Genomic DNA, 14,151 nt, shown 5'->3' on the forward strand with positions numbered 1-14,151 from the left:
GTCCGCTCGTGCAAAGGACAGTCGATCATGATTGTGCGCAGCATGTGCACATGTTCAATCCAGCGGCCAAAGGATGGGTCGTCACATTGACGATGTTGACGAGATGAAAAGTGGGTTCTTCGCGACAAACGTCAAACAAGTTTTCGCTCAGCGGCAAAAGGCCAGAAATAGTAACGACTCTCATGCGCTCCTGCGTGGAGAATCACTTTCCATTTGTGTGGGTGCGAGCGGGATGATAGAGTAGAACCTGGACGCGTCGAGCTCTGTAAGACGACTATACGCGTCTGTTCGGGCTGATGTGGCGTAGCAATGACGCTAGTCACGTGTTGCGTGACTCGTTCGTGCCACCAACCTACGTCAGCGGGGTACTGCCCCATTCAACCTTCCAACTGTTCGCGTACCCGACGTTGGCAAACAACGGCTTCTGCTGCGGAGTATGGCTCCAGGCTAGAAGTAGGGCGAGGGGATAGTCTACCAATATCAAGAAGGTACTGAGGCTAACCTGGCGCTACCAACTATCTATCTACTACGCTACCAACTATTCACTTGAAAAAGCATTCGCAGCTGAGGGGGAACCGCGGCAGCACATGCCCCTCGTTCCAACTTGTCCAGCACATCTTAACCTTTAGCGGGGCAGTAATCCTCCTGCGGCAAACGATCTGGAACATGTATCCACCCTGAGCCGTGGCCGGATGACGCGAATGCCATGCAAAGGCGCCAGATTGCCATCAATCACACAGTGCGGAAGTAGTGATCTACCAATCGTGGCCGTCTGTGGCGCCTGCAAACTGGTATACATCCTGGCAATTCTACCATGTGAAGGAACAAGTAACAGGGCCCACTGAACATTGCGCTGCCCTCTCTCATCCACACCCTTTGCAGCTGCTCGTCTGGAGACATATGACGTACGAGTGTCATGGTGCGTCACTGCAACCTGAACGACGCAGAAAGGTAGCATATAAGAGTGTCTCTGCTGTTTTCTCTTCGAACCTCCATCACACAATCAACTCTTACACTCCAATAAACTACAACTACCACTTCCAAACCTCCAACCAACCAACCAACCACCAACAATCAACATGTCTGACTCCATGCGCAAGGGCCTCGGCGAGCAAGCCTCCGAGAAGAGTAAGCTCACTCCCCATCCAAATATGCAGTCCAGGACAACCATCTGACAGCTATCACAGTCACCCCCGACTCCCAGAAGTCCACCACCCAGAAGGCCAGCGAGAGCCTCACCGGAGCCGGTGACCGCATTGCCGGCGCCGTCCAGCCTGGTACGCTACCTCCCCCTTTCCCTTTCTCACATCGAACACGTACTAACATGATCCACCAGAGGGCCAGAAGTCCACCGGACAGAAGCTCGGCGACGCGACCCGCTCCGGCGGCGACGATGCGTCCAACCAGGGCCAGGGCGTCATGAAGCAAGCCCAGGACATGGCCAGCAACGCCGGCCAGAGCATCTCCGACACCCTCTCCGGCGCCACTGGCCAGAAGAAGTAAAGCACATCTCTTCTTATTTGCCTGGTAGCCACGATGCCTTCTTCCTCTTTCTTGTATGGCATGAAGACCTGAGAATGGACCAACATGGTATTGCGATGGATGGAACGAAACATACCCTTTCGGCGTGAAAGCCGCGTATCTATATACCCTACCAATGAATGAAATAATGACTTGATCAAACATACTGGCACCTTTGCCGTGACTTCTTGTACAATCGTTCTTTGAGCAGGTACATATGAGTGCATGCTTCGATTGTCAACATGTCGCGAGGAAGATGTTCTCTCGAGCATAACAGCGACGTTTGATCTGTAGTGTTGTGCCACGTTCACCATCAGTGCGACACGACGTGAAGCTTCATGAGCATTTTCAAGTCCCATCGTAGGCGCCACCTAGACGTGGACGAGCTTCTTGATCAACTAGCCACGCCTACAAGTCCTCATCTTCCACCTCCTCCATCGACACATGGTTAAGCTTATTCTCCGCCGTCCTCGCTTCCCCAGATATACCCTCCATCTGCCCTTGCGCCTCCGCAGCGATCATCTCATACTCGGCTTCTTGCACCGCAGCCTCGGCCACCTGTTCTGCCGCATCTTTGACACTTGCATTCTGCACGCCCTTCAAGAAGGCGTCTAGTTCTTCCTCGTCGGCCGATTGCGCCGCCGTCCTCTTCTCCGCTTGCTCTTTGCCTGCTGCCGTCGACTTGTTGTCCTCCTCCTTCTTTTTCTCATTCATATACCCCTCGTCCCTCAGCTTGTCAAACTCTTCCGGCTCGAGTAGGCGTCCCTCGCCCTTTGCCAACTTCATCTTCTGCGCCACGGACGCGGGCATGAATTTGGTTGCTTCCTTGCGCAGATCGCGGACTTGGGGCGCGGCTTCGTAGACAATGGTTGGTTTCTTTGGTTCGGGGGCAGCGGCGGCGGTAGCAGCAGAAGCGTCGTCTTGTTCGGGCTGGAGGAAGCGTTTGGGTATTGGCGGTGGTGTGTCGCGTGGCATGGGTATGCGCTTCACGTCGTCGTCTGTGTCACTACTATCCATGTCTTTGCGCTGGCCGTCTCGTGATCTCTTGCCTAGGACGCCGGCGCGCCGGTCTCTCTGCTCTGCGCCCCTCTCTCTGTTATCATCGTTGTTGTTGTTGTATTGTCGCTCTGGTTTGAAGACTGGCGCTTTGTCTCCCAGCGCGGCGCGCGCCTTGTTCACTGCTGCGAGATCCTTCTCCAGCTCCTGTAGCCGCTGTCGCTCATGTGGCCGTATGGTGCCGCTCTGGTCGAGTTCTTTGAGGTTGTCAATGTCGCGCTGTATGCGATGTGGGTTTCGGCGCGCGAGTTTCTCGTTGCGCTGGGTCTGGAGGTTGGCCTTTTGCTTGCGGATCTGCTTCTGCTTCTCGGCCTTTTTGGCTTCTTGGACGGGGTTGTAGTTCTTCTCCTTGGCCATTTTGACGATTCGAGGGTATGTGGAGTAGTAGTAGTAGTAGTAGTGGCAGTAGTAGTAGTAAGTGTCGCATGGAAATTGAGAAACTGGGGACTGACGTAAGGTCCGTGCTTGAGCCGCGGCGCGTCGCGAATGGTGGCCGCAATTGCGCTCGCGAGCATCTGAGTGAGACCAACTACCCTCTCCATGTTTGTCCCAAGAGCGCTGAGGCTCAAAGGGGTCCGCGAAAAGCCGCGACCCAGGCCTGTCAGAGCGCCCGCGGAGAGCGATGGTGATGATGCGCTGGTCGAGGCCATGCAGAAGACAAGTACAAACTCACCTACTTACCAGCCAGAACAGATTGAAGCCAAGGCTGCAAAGCCCGGATCCAGGTTCACTACCAAGCCCGTCACACCGGAGTACATTGGCCAGCTTGCTGCTGGCATCGAGCTGATCTTCACCGACTATGCGCACCAGGAAGAAGAGCGGGCCAAGTGGCTTCAAGACCACTACAGGAAGGTCGACGGGGAAGACAAGTGTACGTAGACCCGCATCTCTGTGTGCTCCATGGCTGACTTGCAGGCCAGACATTCACCTTACCGCCATGCTCGAACACCCCAACATCTCCTCCCTCAAGCCCGAAGCCTCCCAAGTCCTCCTCCAACAGGCTCTCCACGACTATCCTTCAAAGATTCTAGAGACCTCGAGCAACAGCTACTACGTCCGCCGCAAGCCCTCCTCATACCCGCCAAAATACCTACCCCACAACTCATTCCACGTCACCGATGACAATGGCCTGTCGTTCTGGGATCAGCGGACAATATATGTCGAGCCGCATCTCCGCAACATGTGCCCTACACCGGCAAAGGTCGCATACTGGCTGACACAGCATGGAGCGCTACGGTCCAAGTGGCTGCCCATCCAAGCAGTCCACACGCTCTGGAACAGCTGCGCTTTCGTCGTCTTCAGCGGAAGTGTAATGCACGACGACGTCTGGCAAAAGTGGAGAGAGGCAGACAAGCCTGAGAACTGGAAGATCATGACCAAGGTCGAGCATACCAAACGTACTGCCGAATACGTTGCATTGCTCGAGACACAGAATCCGAGAGGCATGCGCAAGAACAAGATTAGTGAGAGCGAGCTGCCTGCAATTGCGCGACCAGCTGTGCTTCCTATGGCGGTGGAGATCGCTCCTGTTGCGGAACAGCGGCCGGCCAAGAGCAAGCGTAAGAGACGAAAACCAAAAAGGTCTGGCAAGCCTACCGGGGAAGATGATGTCGACGCAGACGATGCTGAAGATGCACGCGACGAGCCAAGTGCTAAACGCAGAGGATGAACAGCGCCGTTCAGATCGTACACTTTATATGCACACAGCGCAAGTCCTCGCAGAAGGCGAGCGAAACAAACGGTACATAACGCGAGCGGCGACACGAGCTGGAGCTGGACGTGTCCCAGCTGAATAGCTTCAAAATAACGGGTCCCGATTGGGAGCAGCACCATGATTGTTGATCTACCCCAACTTACCCCGCTTACTCGCTAGTACTGACATCTCAAGTTGCCGAAGCCACCGCATGCATCGTCGACCACTCTAGATATGGGGAGTCCGTGGACCGAGGAAGGCGCTGAGCTATGTGAGGGCCATTTTGCGGCTACTTTAGTAGATGGTATATCTATCCAAATATACCAGTTGACGACAATGGCTGCTCGTGATATCATCGACTATCCCAAGCACCTCTGTCTTTGTCTGTCGGACCTTGTCTAGTGTACTTGTGCCAATCTTGTTCATTTAATAAAGAGCTTTAAAAGTGCCATGACGACCGTTGTGGAAAAAACACCCACTGGCACCATATACCGCGCTGCAAAAGACTACCCAATACCCGACCTCGACGTCTTGACACTTCTTTTCGGTGAGAAAACAACTACCTTTATATCATAAAACTCCGAACCACCCTCCTAGAAAACTAACGATACTCGAAAAAAAATCAGACTCGGAACACAGCTATGCCAAAGCAAACAACACACTCCTGCACGTCTCGGCCGCCAATCCAGACCAGGATGTGCTAGACAAGTCACGCGCCCGCACCCTCACACAAGCGACTTCAGCTGCGCTGCGCAAACACTTTGGCATCGGCGCCCACGGCACGGGCAAAGATGTAGTCTCTGTGATTTCCACGGGACATTACTTGTTGCCTGTGCTGGCGTACGGCGTCATTGGTGCTGGGGGCATCTTCTCTGTCGCATCGGCTGGTAGCACCGTGGTTGAGCTGGCCAGACAGATACAAGGTGCCGGAAGCAAGATACTAGTCACATGCCAAGCTACACTGGAAACGTCCATTAGAGCTGCCGAGGAGGCTGGATGGGGGAAATGCGGTGGGGGAAGGGTACTGCTTATGAGTGAGGAGGGAGAGTGGGGCTTGAGAATCATAGGGACTGGTGATGATGATGGAAAGGCACAAGAGAGTGCGAATCTGATCGACCGGGAAGACAAGTTGCCGTGGATGAGGATCGTGGACAGGAAGGAGTTGGAAGAGAGTCTGGTGGTGCTGATTTATAGTTCGGGGACGACGGGGTTGCCAAAGGGTGTCAAGTTGAGTCATAGGAATTTGGTAAGCCAAGCTGTTACTACGGGGGATATGATGAAGAGCTGGATAAAGGAGAAGAGACTGGATTTCGAGTATAGGACCATTGCTCGTAAGTCATGGCCCATGTTTGAACGAAACAAGGCGGAGAAGAAGAAGATGACCGTGCAAAAACATTTTTACTGACTTTTCGGAATTCCTGATTAGACTTGCCAACCGCCCACATTGCAGGTGTCCAAGGCTACCTAATCAACCCCTTCTACATTGGCGGAACCGTCTACTGGATGCCCAAATTTGACTTTTCCCAATTCCTCGCCTACAACGCACGGTACCGCATAACCTTCTTCTTCACCGTGCCGCCCATCTACCTACTCATCGCCAAGAGCCCCCTCGCAACAACACAATTTGCGACGCTCGAGCTAGCCATCAGCGGCGCCGCCCCACTAGGAAAAGACCTCCAGTACACCGCGAGCCAGAAACTCGGCGGGCCCGACTGCTTCATCGACCAAACGTGGGGCCTGTCCGAGACGACGGGTTCCACGACGATTATGCCCCCGGGCACGCACGACGATACGGGTTCTGTGGCGCCTTTGATACCCAATATGCGCGCGAGACTTGTCGACGATAGTGGTGACGACGTTGAACCCGGAACACCCGGAGAGGTGCTCGTCAAAGGCCCTGTGGTATGTAAAGGCTACTACCAAAACGCCGACGCGGATAAAGACGCTTTTACATCTGATGGCTGGTTCTGCACCGGCGACATTGCCGTGTTTAGGAATGGCCTGTTTTACGTCGTGGACCGGAAAAAGGAACTCATCAAGTATAAGGGATTGCAGGTAAGTTGGGAAGTTCGGACCGTGCAAAACTGCACTGCTGCTACTATTGAACAGACTAAAAAGCTGACTTTGTATACTAATGTTGTTAGGTCGCGCCTGCGGAGTTGGAGGCTTTGTTACTTGGTCATCCTGACATATTGGATGCGGCGGTCATTGGGGTGCCGACGGATGACGGCACCAACGAGGTACCCAGGGCTTACGTTGTCGTTGGGGATAGAGGGAAGACTGGGGCAGACGAGATTGTACAATTCGTCAAGGAGAATGTGGCGGGGTATAAGCAGTTAAGAGGGGGTGTCATTTTTCTAGATGAGATTCCAAAAAGTCCGGCAGGAAAAATCCTGAGAAAAGACTTGAGGGCTCGCGCCGAGAGGGAGAGGGGCGCGAAGTTATAGAGATCGGGGGTTTTTCACGATGAAAGAAGTTGGGATAGGGGTCGTTATATCAAGAAGAGGCTTGGCTGTTATCGGTAGTGCCTATACCAAGACAGAGTAGTGATATTGACTCGTTCATGTGTTGTGAACAAGTGATACTGCAAGGACATTCAGGCTACAATATAGGGTTGTTGTCCAGGTTCTACATGTAAGAGACATGTATTCGGGACTTGTCAAGGTGCCAGTGTGCAATTAGGCGAAGTCCGTTTTCTGGTGATCTTTCCGACATGCGCAGCGTTACAAGATTGCGACACACAAAACCGATCCGCATCTCAATAAACACAGATATGCATCCGAGCTTGCCATGTAATCGTAATATCGCTGTGTACTGTGGTGTCTGTATTGTCAATGTTGTGTGTAACGTAGCCCGCAACCAGGAACACGTTGTGAGGCTGTAGAAGGCACTGAGGGCTAATTTCAGGATCGTGTTCTGGCGGTCCTTGTCTGCCGACAGCTTCGGGCTGATCACACACGCGGTCCGACGATCAGCTTCTCTACCAGTGCTGCTCAACACAATTTCAGCGATCGTTTTCAGGCTTCAAGTCGCTTTCCGAGTACAAAAGACGTGGTGGTTGCTAAGCTCGCCCTGGCAACATGCAACGCACTTCTGACGCCTTCCTGTTACGCGGAGGATCTCCGAGCCTACCAGCGTAGAGTGACCACGCTTCGCCATTTCAGGAAAGAGATGTCTCATAGCGTATCTCGACTGGCCCGGCACAACTTACCAATTACCTTAACAAGGCATACACGTGGTATCAGTAGGGTGAACCGCAGTCCCGCCGCGTATGACATCACCAGAAGTAAACACCGTGTACCTTTTGTGCATTCCTCCCGCCCAAGATCAACACATTCCGATCCACCGATCAAGACCATGGCTCGCATAGCGGTATTTGCTCACCATGACTTCATATGCTTGTGTCTAATACTCTTTTCTAGGAACAAAACCAGAAGATCAAAGAAGTCCTTCCTACGGTCAAAACCGAGGCGGAACAGATCGACCAGATTGCGAAGATAAGAGGATGGTTCCGCCCAAAGGAGGACAGCGCTTACTACCCGTTGATCCAAGAATTCCTCAACGAGCAGATCGACGCAAAGGAAGCGACGTCGCGCATTCTTGTGCCAATCGATGAGAAGATCAAAGACGCCAAACTCGACGATGTAGACTTCATGGACCTTTGGAAAAGCATCATTCACTCGGCAAAGCGATTGACTTTCCGCAATGGCGCACAGGTAAACCACAACATGCTGGTCGACCTGGTCAGCGCTTTCAAGGAGCATTCCATACCGGGCAATGAGCAATACAACTACCTCTACCAGGAGATGACCGACTTCGGCATGGCCTGCCGCGAGGCTCTCAACGACTCTCCAGTAGCCCATGACGGCTACATCGACCGAGAAATCGAAGCCTGGGCGAATATGAACTTTTTCTTCGCCCTAGTGGCAGGCAAACACATCCACGACCTCTCCATGTACGCTCTCTTCGCATTACGAGAAGCACTCGAGACGCCTGCTATCGACGATCCAATGTCGACCGCCAACCAAAAGTACGATGCCAACGTTCCTGCGGCTGCAGCCTGGATACTAGGCTACGGCCACGACCTCTTTCGCATGGAGAAAGACCTCACGCCCTCGGATCGCAAGCAAGGCAACCCAGGCCGTGGCGGCGAACTCTGGAAAGGAAAAGCCGAGTTCAGCAAGGAGAGATGGGCATTCTGGAAAGAACGTTTTGCAGCGATTGCAGACATGGAGGGCGTCAGTGAACAGACCAAGATCGATGCTAGAGATGCGATAGAGGGCATGGAGAGGAGCCAGACGTATGAGCACATAAGGTAACTATCTGTAGAACCTGGCAGTGCTGATGCGTAGCTATTAGATTTATGTTTGCAGAGCAGGTACGAAAGGAAGAAGATATCGAGCGGCTTGGAGGAGGATTTCGTCCGTTGGGACGAGGAGCTAAACGGCAGAAGGGGGAAAGGATAGCGGACTTGAAAGCTAAACACGATGAGATTGTCGTCACATCATCAACATAACTCCAGATACTAGATATAGAACGATAGTCTTTTTAACAGTCCAAATTGATTTCCGATGTATATATCGTCTTCAAAACCTACGCCTTCGTGGTCGCACCTAGCGCCTCCACACCAGCATTCGCAACACTCAAATCCTGCTCCACACTACCTCCACTAACACCCACGCCCCCAATCAAGATACCATCAACGTAAATGGGCAGACCACCCCCAAAGGCAATCAACCCGCCATTCGTATTCTGCACATCATACAGCGGCGCACCAGGCTGCACCGCCGCATACAAGTCCGCACTCGCATACACGCCGTTGAACAAGACAGCCGTCCTTGCCTTCTTCTGGCTAATGTCAATGGAGCCCAGGAACGCGTTGTCCATGCGGTGGAAGGCGACGAGCAGGCCCGAAGGGTCGACTATGGCGATGTTTTCGGGTATCTGGAGCGCCGTTGCGTTGGCGGTGGCGCCTGTGATGATGGTTTGGGCTTGGGCGGCGGAGATGATGTGGCGCTGGGCGGGCGTCGTGCCGAGTCCGTTTGTCGTGTTCATGGTGGCGGCGGCGGAGCTGAGTGTGAGGAGACTTAGGGTAGTACTCAGGATGGTGGTGAGGAAACGCATTTTTGAATGGAAGAGTGGGAGGGTTGTTAAGGACAGGGCTTTGTCTATAGTCGGCAACTTGCAGTTTATTCTTCTGCTAAGGTGTGGGTAAGGGAGACGTGGACAATGGTTGGAGATTTGAAATTCCCGTTCTTTTCTTTCTCTCGAACTTGCTCTGCCGTCCCGTCGTGTCCTTCACTACTTATACTAGGTACGTATACGTACTCTTTCCGATTTGGTCGTCTTCTCCGACCAGAAACCTCTCTACTCCACTCCTGCCGTCTTTCATCTGCAGGTACGCCCCGGACCTCGGTCTCGGATCAGGCCTCCCATGCTGGCTTCCAGATTTTATGAAAAAAATCTCTCTTCCGCTTGCTTGGATTGATTGCTAACAATGGTGCATCCCAGTGTTGCGTGGTCGCGGCGGTCTAGTTCACCGGAGACAAAAGATTTCAGGGTGTAGTGTGCGGGGACATGCTCTCAAGTGGTGGGTCGTTTCCGCTCGTTAGGCTTGTTTGGGCATGGTGATCGAGCATGGCGACCGGGCCGGACGTTTTAGCGTCGGATGCTAGGGACCGATCCGATACTCCTGTCCCTTCGCCGTGGTTGTGCGGGCTGCGATAACTTGACTCGCACTGTGCGACGTGGGGCTCTACAGCATAGTGATAGTGAACGGTGGTGGCGTGAGGTGGGACGGGCTGCTGGTATTTGTGTTCTCTGGTGTCTGCTTGGGACTATCGGCGGGAACGGGGTGTCGAAATCGGGACGCGCGAAAGTAGTGCATTGTGAGCTACAAGTGGTACGGGTATCTCAAATCAAAGCTCAGAAATTGCAATGCACGTCGGTGACGTGCCGGGCCAGCCGGTCATCTGGCGTTTCTCCTGCAGGCATATGCTCGATGCGCACATGACAGAGTCGGCATTCAGGTTTCTTCTTACGCTTTAGCTGCACAAACTCAATCCACACAACTCGAAACATTTCGTCAATCTTCTCTCTTTCCTCTTCATCGTCAATCAACCCCAGCAGCCCACCAATCTTTTCTTGCATATTCTCAATGTCTGTTTCTTTCTTTTGTGCAGTCTTGACCCATTCTCTGCAGATGGCATTCTGTACATTAGCAACTTTGAAGCGCTTGAAGTTGCCCGTCATGATGGTCGAGAAGTGGGTTGCAAGTTCTGCAGCATAGTTCTCGAGATGATTCTGTTGCTCTTCCGCTGAATCCCAGAAGAGATTGAGAGACAGCCAAAGGTCCATGTTCCTTATACGGTACACGTATTGCGCGGCTGTAGCTATGAAGAAGCCGCATGATACTGAGGTTGACGTATTGAATATCATGTGAGACCAGAATGGTGGAAAAAGAAGAGTTTGACCTGGCTTCTGGATGATGAAAATACCATGTTGCAGTTCTGCGAGGATGTCCAGAGCAACACGCGAGGTGTTAGCAGCATGCATCTCCCCATATGCTTTGCGGAGGACGTCTAGGTTTGTCTGCAACGGAGGATACGTAAGCCATACCTTCGAACCGGTCAAGAGCGTTGTGGAGAAATGATGGTCATGATATTCCAGCTCGAAAACCTCACCTGCAGGAGCGACCGTCAAGAGGAAGTCTGATTGACCTAACATACCTTCACTTTCCCATCCCGGCATCCAGCGCCATACCCGGTTGAAGGTAGGTGACTGCATGTGTACGACAGCACCAGGATTAGAGTATGTCGGCATTTGAATATTGTCAAGCAAGTGCATGATGGCAGTTGCGTCGTCGTCTGGTGAGCCGCGTGATGGTGCAAAACGAAAGTGGTTTTCGCCTCCAATATCGTTCTTGATCGCATTCTCTATTGACGCAGGGCTAGGAAGAGAGCTAAAGGTGAATGGTAACTCTATAGACAGATTTGGTGTATCCCATGGGGATGGGCCGAATACACCGTCTTTTTCTTTGCGAAAGTGCTTTAGTTCGTCCTCGTTGAAGGGATGAACAAGTCCGCGTTGGGCCATCTCAAAGGCGAAAGCTGCTCGATGGTCGACTTGATAGCGTTCAAGCTCGGCCATGACGTCAATCAGGTCTTGGTTGTGTAGGTCAGAGCTAGTCGTGGCTGTATCTTCGGATACGCGCTGGGGTGTGGACGTTGTCATGACTTGAAGGCTGCCAGAATTGAAGTTCAAATTGTTGTCTTCTCGCAACTGCAGATGATTAGTGGCAGCCGTGACAGCTACTCTACGCGCAGAGAAATCCATAACAAGTTGAGTCTCGCAAGATGATACCGGTGATCACGATGGAGGGATATCTCTCTTGGAGTGTTGACTGGTATAAGACTGAGCTCTAAAACATGATTGCTTCGGGCCTCACATGACAAGTGAAGGTAGTTGTCGGTCAGCTAGTGCCACAGGTTCTTGGCAAGGTGATTCACTTGTGCCTTTTGTATCAGCGGTGTCGTAGCGGGGTTGCTGCTGCCTTGCGCCAGCCACGTTTGGCTCCTTGCCATTCAACACCATACTCACGTGTAAGGGGGCGATGTCATCGTTTGGATCGTTCTTAGGGTATCAACAGGACGCGTACGTTGATTGTGTTGACCAAACAACGTTGGTATAGAAATGCATGAATATCGTCTGGAACACTGAGGTCCTGACATGACGTGGAAGCGACGAGCTAGCACAGCGACTGAGCTTGTCCAGATACTGCAGGCTTCCTCGATACGATGATAGAAGGGGAGAAACTAATGAAAGTACTTGTGGTGTTCGCGTGGGTGCAGGTCATCTCGATGTCGCTGCGCGCACCAGCCACCAGTCACCGCGCCAAACGCCAAGAGGCTAGCTTGCTCGGGCTTAGCCCGCCCACAGGTCTCAACACGGAGTTGCAATATTGAATTCGCGACCGACGACAACCCCACGACTAACACACAGGTATCACGCCAACACCGCCAACATGCGTACCTACGACGATTCCTTCAGCGGTCAAAAGATCTACCCGGGCAAGGTGCGTTACATTGCCCCTCCACGTCACGGCGCCCGCCCCCCAGATGTCGAAATCCCGCCATCGCGACGGCAACAAGGCGGAGGATGATGGAACATGACAATCGGTCGGACATTTGCTGATGGCATCAACAGGGCAAGCTCTACATCCGTGGTGACAGCAAGATCTTCCGTTTCCAGAACGGAAAGTCCGAGTCCCTGTTCCTCCAGCGCAAGAACCCTCGCAAGATTCACTGGACCACTCTCTACCGAAGGGCGCACAAGAAGGGTATCTCTGAGGTTAGTCGCTGCAGTTCATGTACACGATATGCGCCGCTGGGAATGTTTGGAGAGGCAGCAGACTATGACATCAGTCTACACTGCGGACAGGCTTGACAAACACGCATTCTCAGCGGCCATCTCCTCTCAATTCCATCTCGAGGCGCACTCGCTAACCACCTTCGCCCAACAGGAAGTCGCCAAGAAGCGCACCCGCCGCACAGTCAAGCACCAGCGTGCCATCGTCGGTGCTTCGCTCGACGTGATCAAGGAGCGCCGCAGCCAACGTCCCGAGGCTCGTTCCGCTGCCCGCGCCGCCGCCGTCAAGGAGGGCAAGGAGAAGAAGGCCGCCGCCGAGTCAGCAAAGAAGGCTGAGAAGGCCAAGAACGCCGCCGCATCCGCACGAGGCAACGCCGCCAAGGTCAGCAAGCAGGGTGCCAAGGGTGCCGCACCAAAGGTGCAGGCAAGGACTCGTTAAGCTGGGTTCGATATGGCGTGCATAGTCTGGGTTATGGCTGGTTTTTCGGGATGACTCGGTGTTCTTTTACTCTCTTCCGATAAACATACCTACGGAAAATGGAATGAATGGAATGGCATCATGGCTTCTTCACTGACTCTTTGGCTTCGGTGTGCCGGGCTCTGTCCATGTTAGCGTCTGGCGCCATAGGGCAAATGCAATACCATGTCCTCACGAACACTGCGAAAGAGCTCGAATACCCATGTGTATGTATAGTACGACAAAGGAACCTGGGCCGTCATGGCGAGAGAGTCATGGTTGTGTGGCATAGTCTGGATACATTTGCACATCCAGCCGATACAAAAAGTAATCCGACCACTAAGCATACCTAAGTATCCGAAATGATCTGTTCCGCGTGTACATAGTGCTGCTGATCTCTAGCGTGTTATGAACCTCAGATAGAGAGATGTGGAGTGCCAGTGTTTGCTCACCGTACGTTTGCTTAACTCGGTGTACATCGAATGTTGCAGCCTCCAACTCTTGCGCTCTCCCCTGCCTCACTTCTACAGTATACTACATTCAGTCATCATACCACTTCACGAGCTATCTATATCGTCAGCATGCTTTCAAACAATACCGTAGTACTTGCCGCTATCGCGGCATTACTCATTATCGGTGTTGTCACCATCATCAGGATGCATGACCTGAGCTCTATAGCTTTCGAAGATAAGGCACATGACGGAGGCAGATTCCCTCGAGGTACCAGACACATCATACTATCAGTCAATAATATGCTAACACTTAGTCATTTACAGACGTCACGGCGGATCTAGCTAGTGCGCGTGCTCAAGGTCGCCCTGATCGTGGTAGCCACCAACACATATGTCAAGGGCTTCAGGCGGCTGGAGGATCTGTTCCGGTAGCATTCCCGGTAGTATCGATCTACCACAAGCGTCAAGTACGTGCACATACACTCTGAGGGCTCTCAGATAGACTAATGCGACATAGTAAAACATCGTCACCATTTACGTCAATGGTGAGCCACGATACAGTAAGACAAAGCCTAGGTCAAACAAGAGAGGTAGCATGTAGTAAA

General features: G+C 52.7%; 9 protein-coding genes across 9 annotated transcripts; 5 read left to right on the top strand and 4 right to left on the bottom strand.

The window, feature by feature from the left end:
- Positions 1-542: 542 nt before the first annotated feature.
- On the bottom strand, positions 543-799 carry GT037_005508 (uncharacterized protein; the record flags this gene model as incomplete). Its single annotated transcript, XM_038930555.1, has 2 exons — positions 543-623; positions 677-799. 2 exons carry the CDS (start codon positions 797-799, stop codon positions 543-545), a joined length of 204 nt encoding a protein of 67 aa, XP_038786244.1.
- Positions 800-1,079: 280 nt separating this feature from the next.
- GT037_005509 (chaperone heat shock protein hsp12) lies at positions 1,080-1,503 on the top strand (the record flags this gene model as incomplete). The annotated part of the gene is made up of 3 exons (XM_038930556.1): positions 1,080-1,128; positions 1,188-1,277; positions 1,337-1,503. 3 exons carry the CDS (start codon positions 1,080-1,082, stop codon positions 1,501-1,503), a joined length of 306 nt encoding a protein of 101 aa, XP_038786245.1.
- A 426-nt stretch (positions 1,504-1,929) lies between these two features.
- GT037_005510 (uncharacterized protein) lies at positions 1,930-2,934 on the bottom strand (the record flags this gene model as incomplete). The annotated part of the gene is made up of 1 exon (XM_038930557.1): positions 1,930-2,934. The coding sequence occupies one exon, from the start codon at positions 2,932-2,934 to the stop codon at positions 1,930-1,932; it is 1,005 nt and encodes a 334-aa protein (XP_038786246.1).
- Positions 2,935-3,117: 183 nt separating this feature from the next.
- GT037_005511 (uncharacterized protein) lies at positions 3,118-4,246 on the top strand (the record flags this gene model as incomplete). Its single annotated transcript, XM_038930558.1, has 2 exons — positions 3,118-3,448; positions 3,498-4,246. The coding sequence occupies 2 exons, from the start codon at positions 3,118-3,120 to the stop codon at positions 4,244-4,246; spliced, it is 1,080 nt and encodes a 359-aa protein (XP_038786247.1).
- Positions 4,247-4,720: 474 nt separating this feature from the next.
- Positions 4,721-6,717, top strand: GT037_005512 (4-coumarate-ligase-like protein; the record flags this gene model as incomplete). The annotated part of the gene is made up of 4 exons (XM_038930559.1): positions 4,721-4,817; positions 4,897-5,601; positions 5,697-6,325; positions 6,415-6,717. 4 exons carry the CDS (start codon positions 4,721-4,723, stop codon positions 6,715-6,717), a joined length of 1,734 nt encoding a protein of 577 aa, XP_038786248.1.
- A 975-nt stretch (positions 6,718-7,692) lies between these two features.
- Positions 7,693-8,786, top strand: GT037_005513 (uncharacterized protein; the record flags this gene model as incomplete). The annotated part of the gene is made up of 2 exons (XM_038930560.1): positions 7,693-8,585; positions 8,630-8,786. Coding segments are annotated over 2 exons (1,050 nt in total), but the record flags the coding sequence as incomplete, so codon positions are not given.
- Positions 8,787-8,863: 77 nt separating this feature from the next.
- GT037_005514 (uncharacterized protein) lies at positions 8,864-9,394 on the bottom strand (the record flags this gene model as incomplete). The annotated part of the gene is made up of 1 exon (XM_038930561.1): positions 8,864-9,394. The coding sequence occupies one exon, from the start codon at positions 9,392-9,394 to the stop codon at positions 8,864-8,866; it is 531 nt and encodes a 176-aa protein (XP_038786250.1).
- Positions 9,395-10,195: 801 nt separating this feature from the next.
- On the bottom strand, positions 10,196-11,503 carry GT037_005515 (uncharacterized protein; the record flags this gene model as incomplete). Its single annotated transcript, XM_038930562.1, has 1 exon — positions 10,196-11,503. The coding sequence occupies one exon, from the start codon at positions 11,501-11,503 to the stop codon at positions 10,196-10,198; it is 1,308 nt and encodes a 435-aa protein (XP_038786251.1).
- A 790-nt stretch (positions 11,504-12,293) lies between these two features.
- GT037_005516 (60s ribosomal protein l24) lies at positions 12,294-13,076 on the top strand (the record flags this gene model as incomplete). Its single annotated transcript, XM_038930563.1, has 3 exons — positions 12,294-12,344; positions 12,476-12,619; positions 12,678-13,076. 3 exons carry the CDS (start codon positions 12,294-12,296, stop codon positions 13,074-13,076), a joined length of 594 nt encoding a protein of 197 aa, XP_038786252.1.
- Between the last annotated feature and the right edge of the window lie 1,075 nt (positions 13,077-14,151).

Source organism: Alternaria burnsii, assembly GCF_013036055.1.
Source record: "Alternaria burnsii strain CBS107.38 chromosome Unknown 732, whole genome shotgun sequence".
Classification (NCBI taxonomy): Eukaryota; Fungi; Ascomycota; class Dothideomycetes; order Pleosporales; family Pleosporaceae; genus Alternaria; species Alternaria burnsii.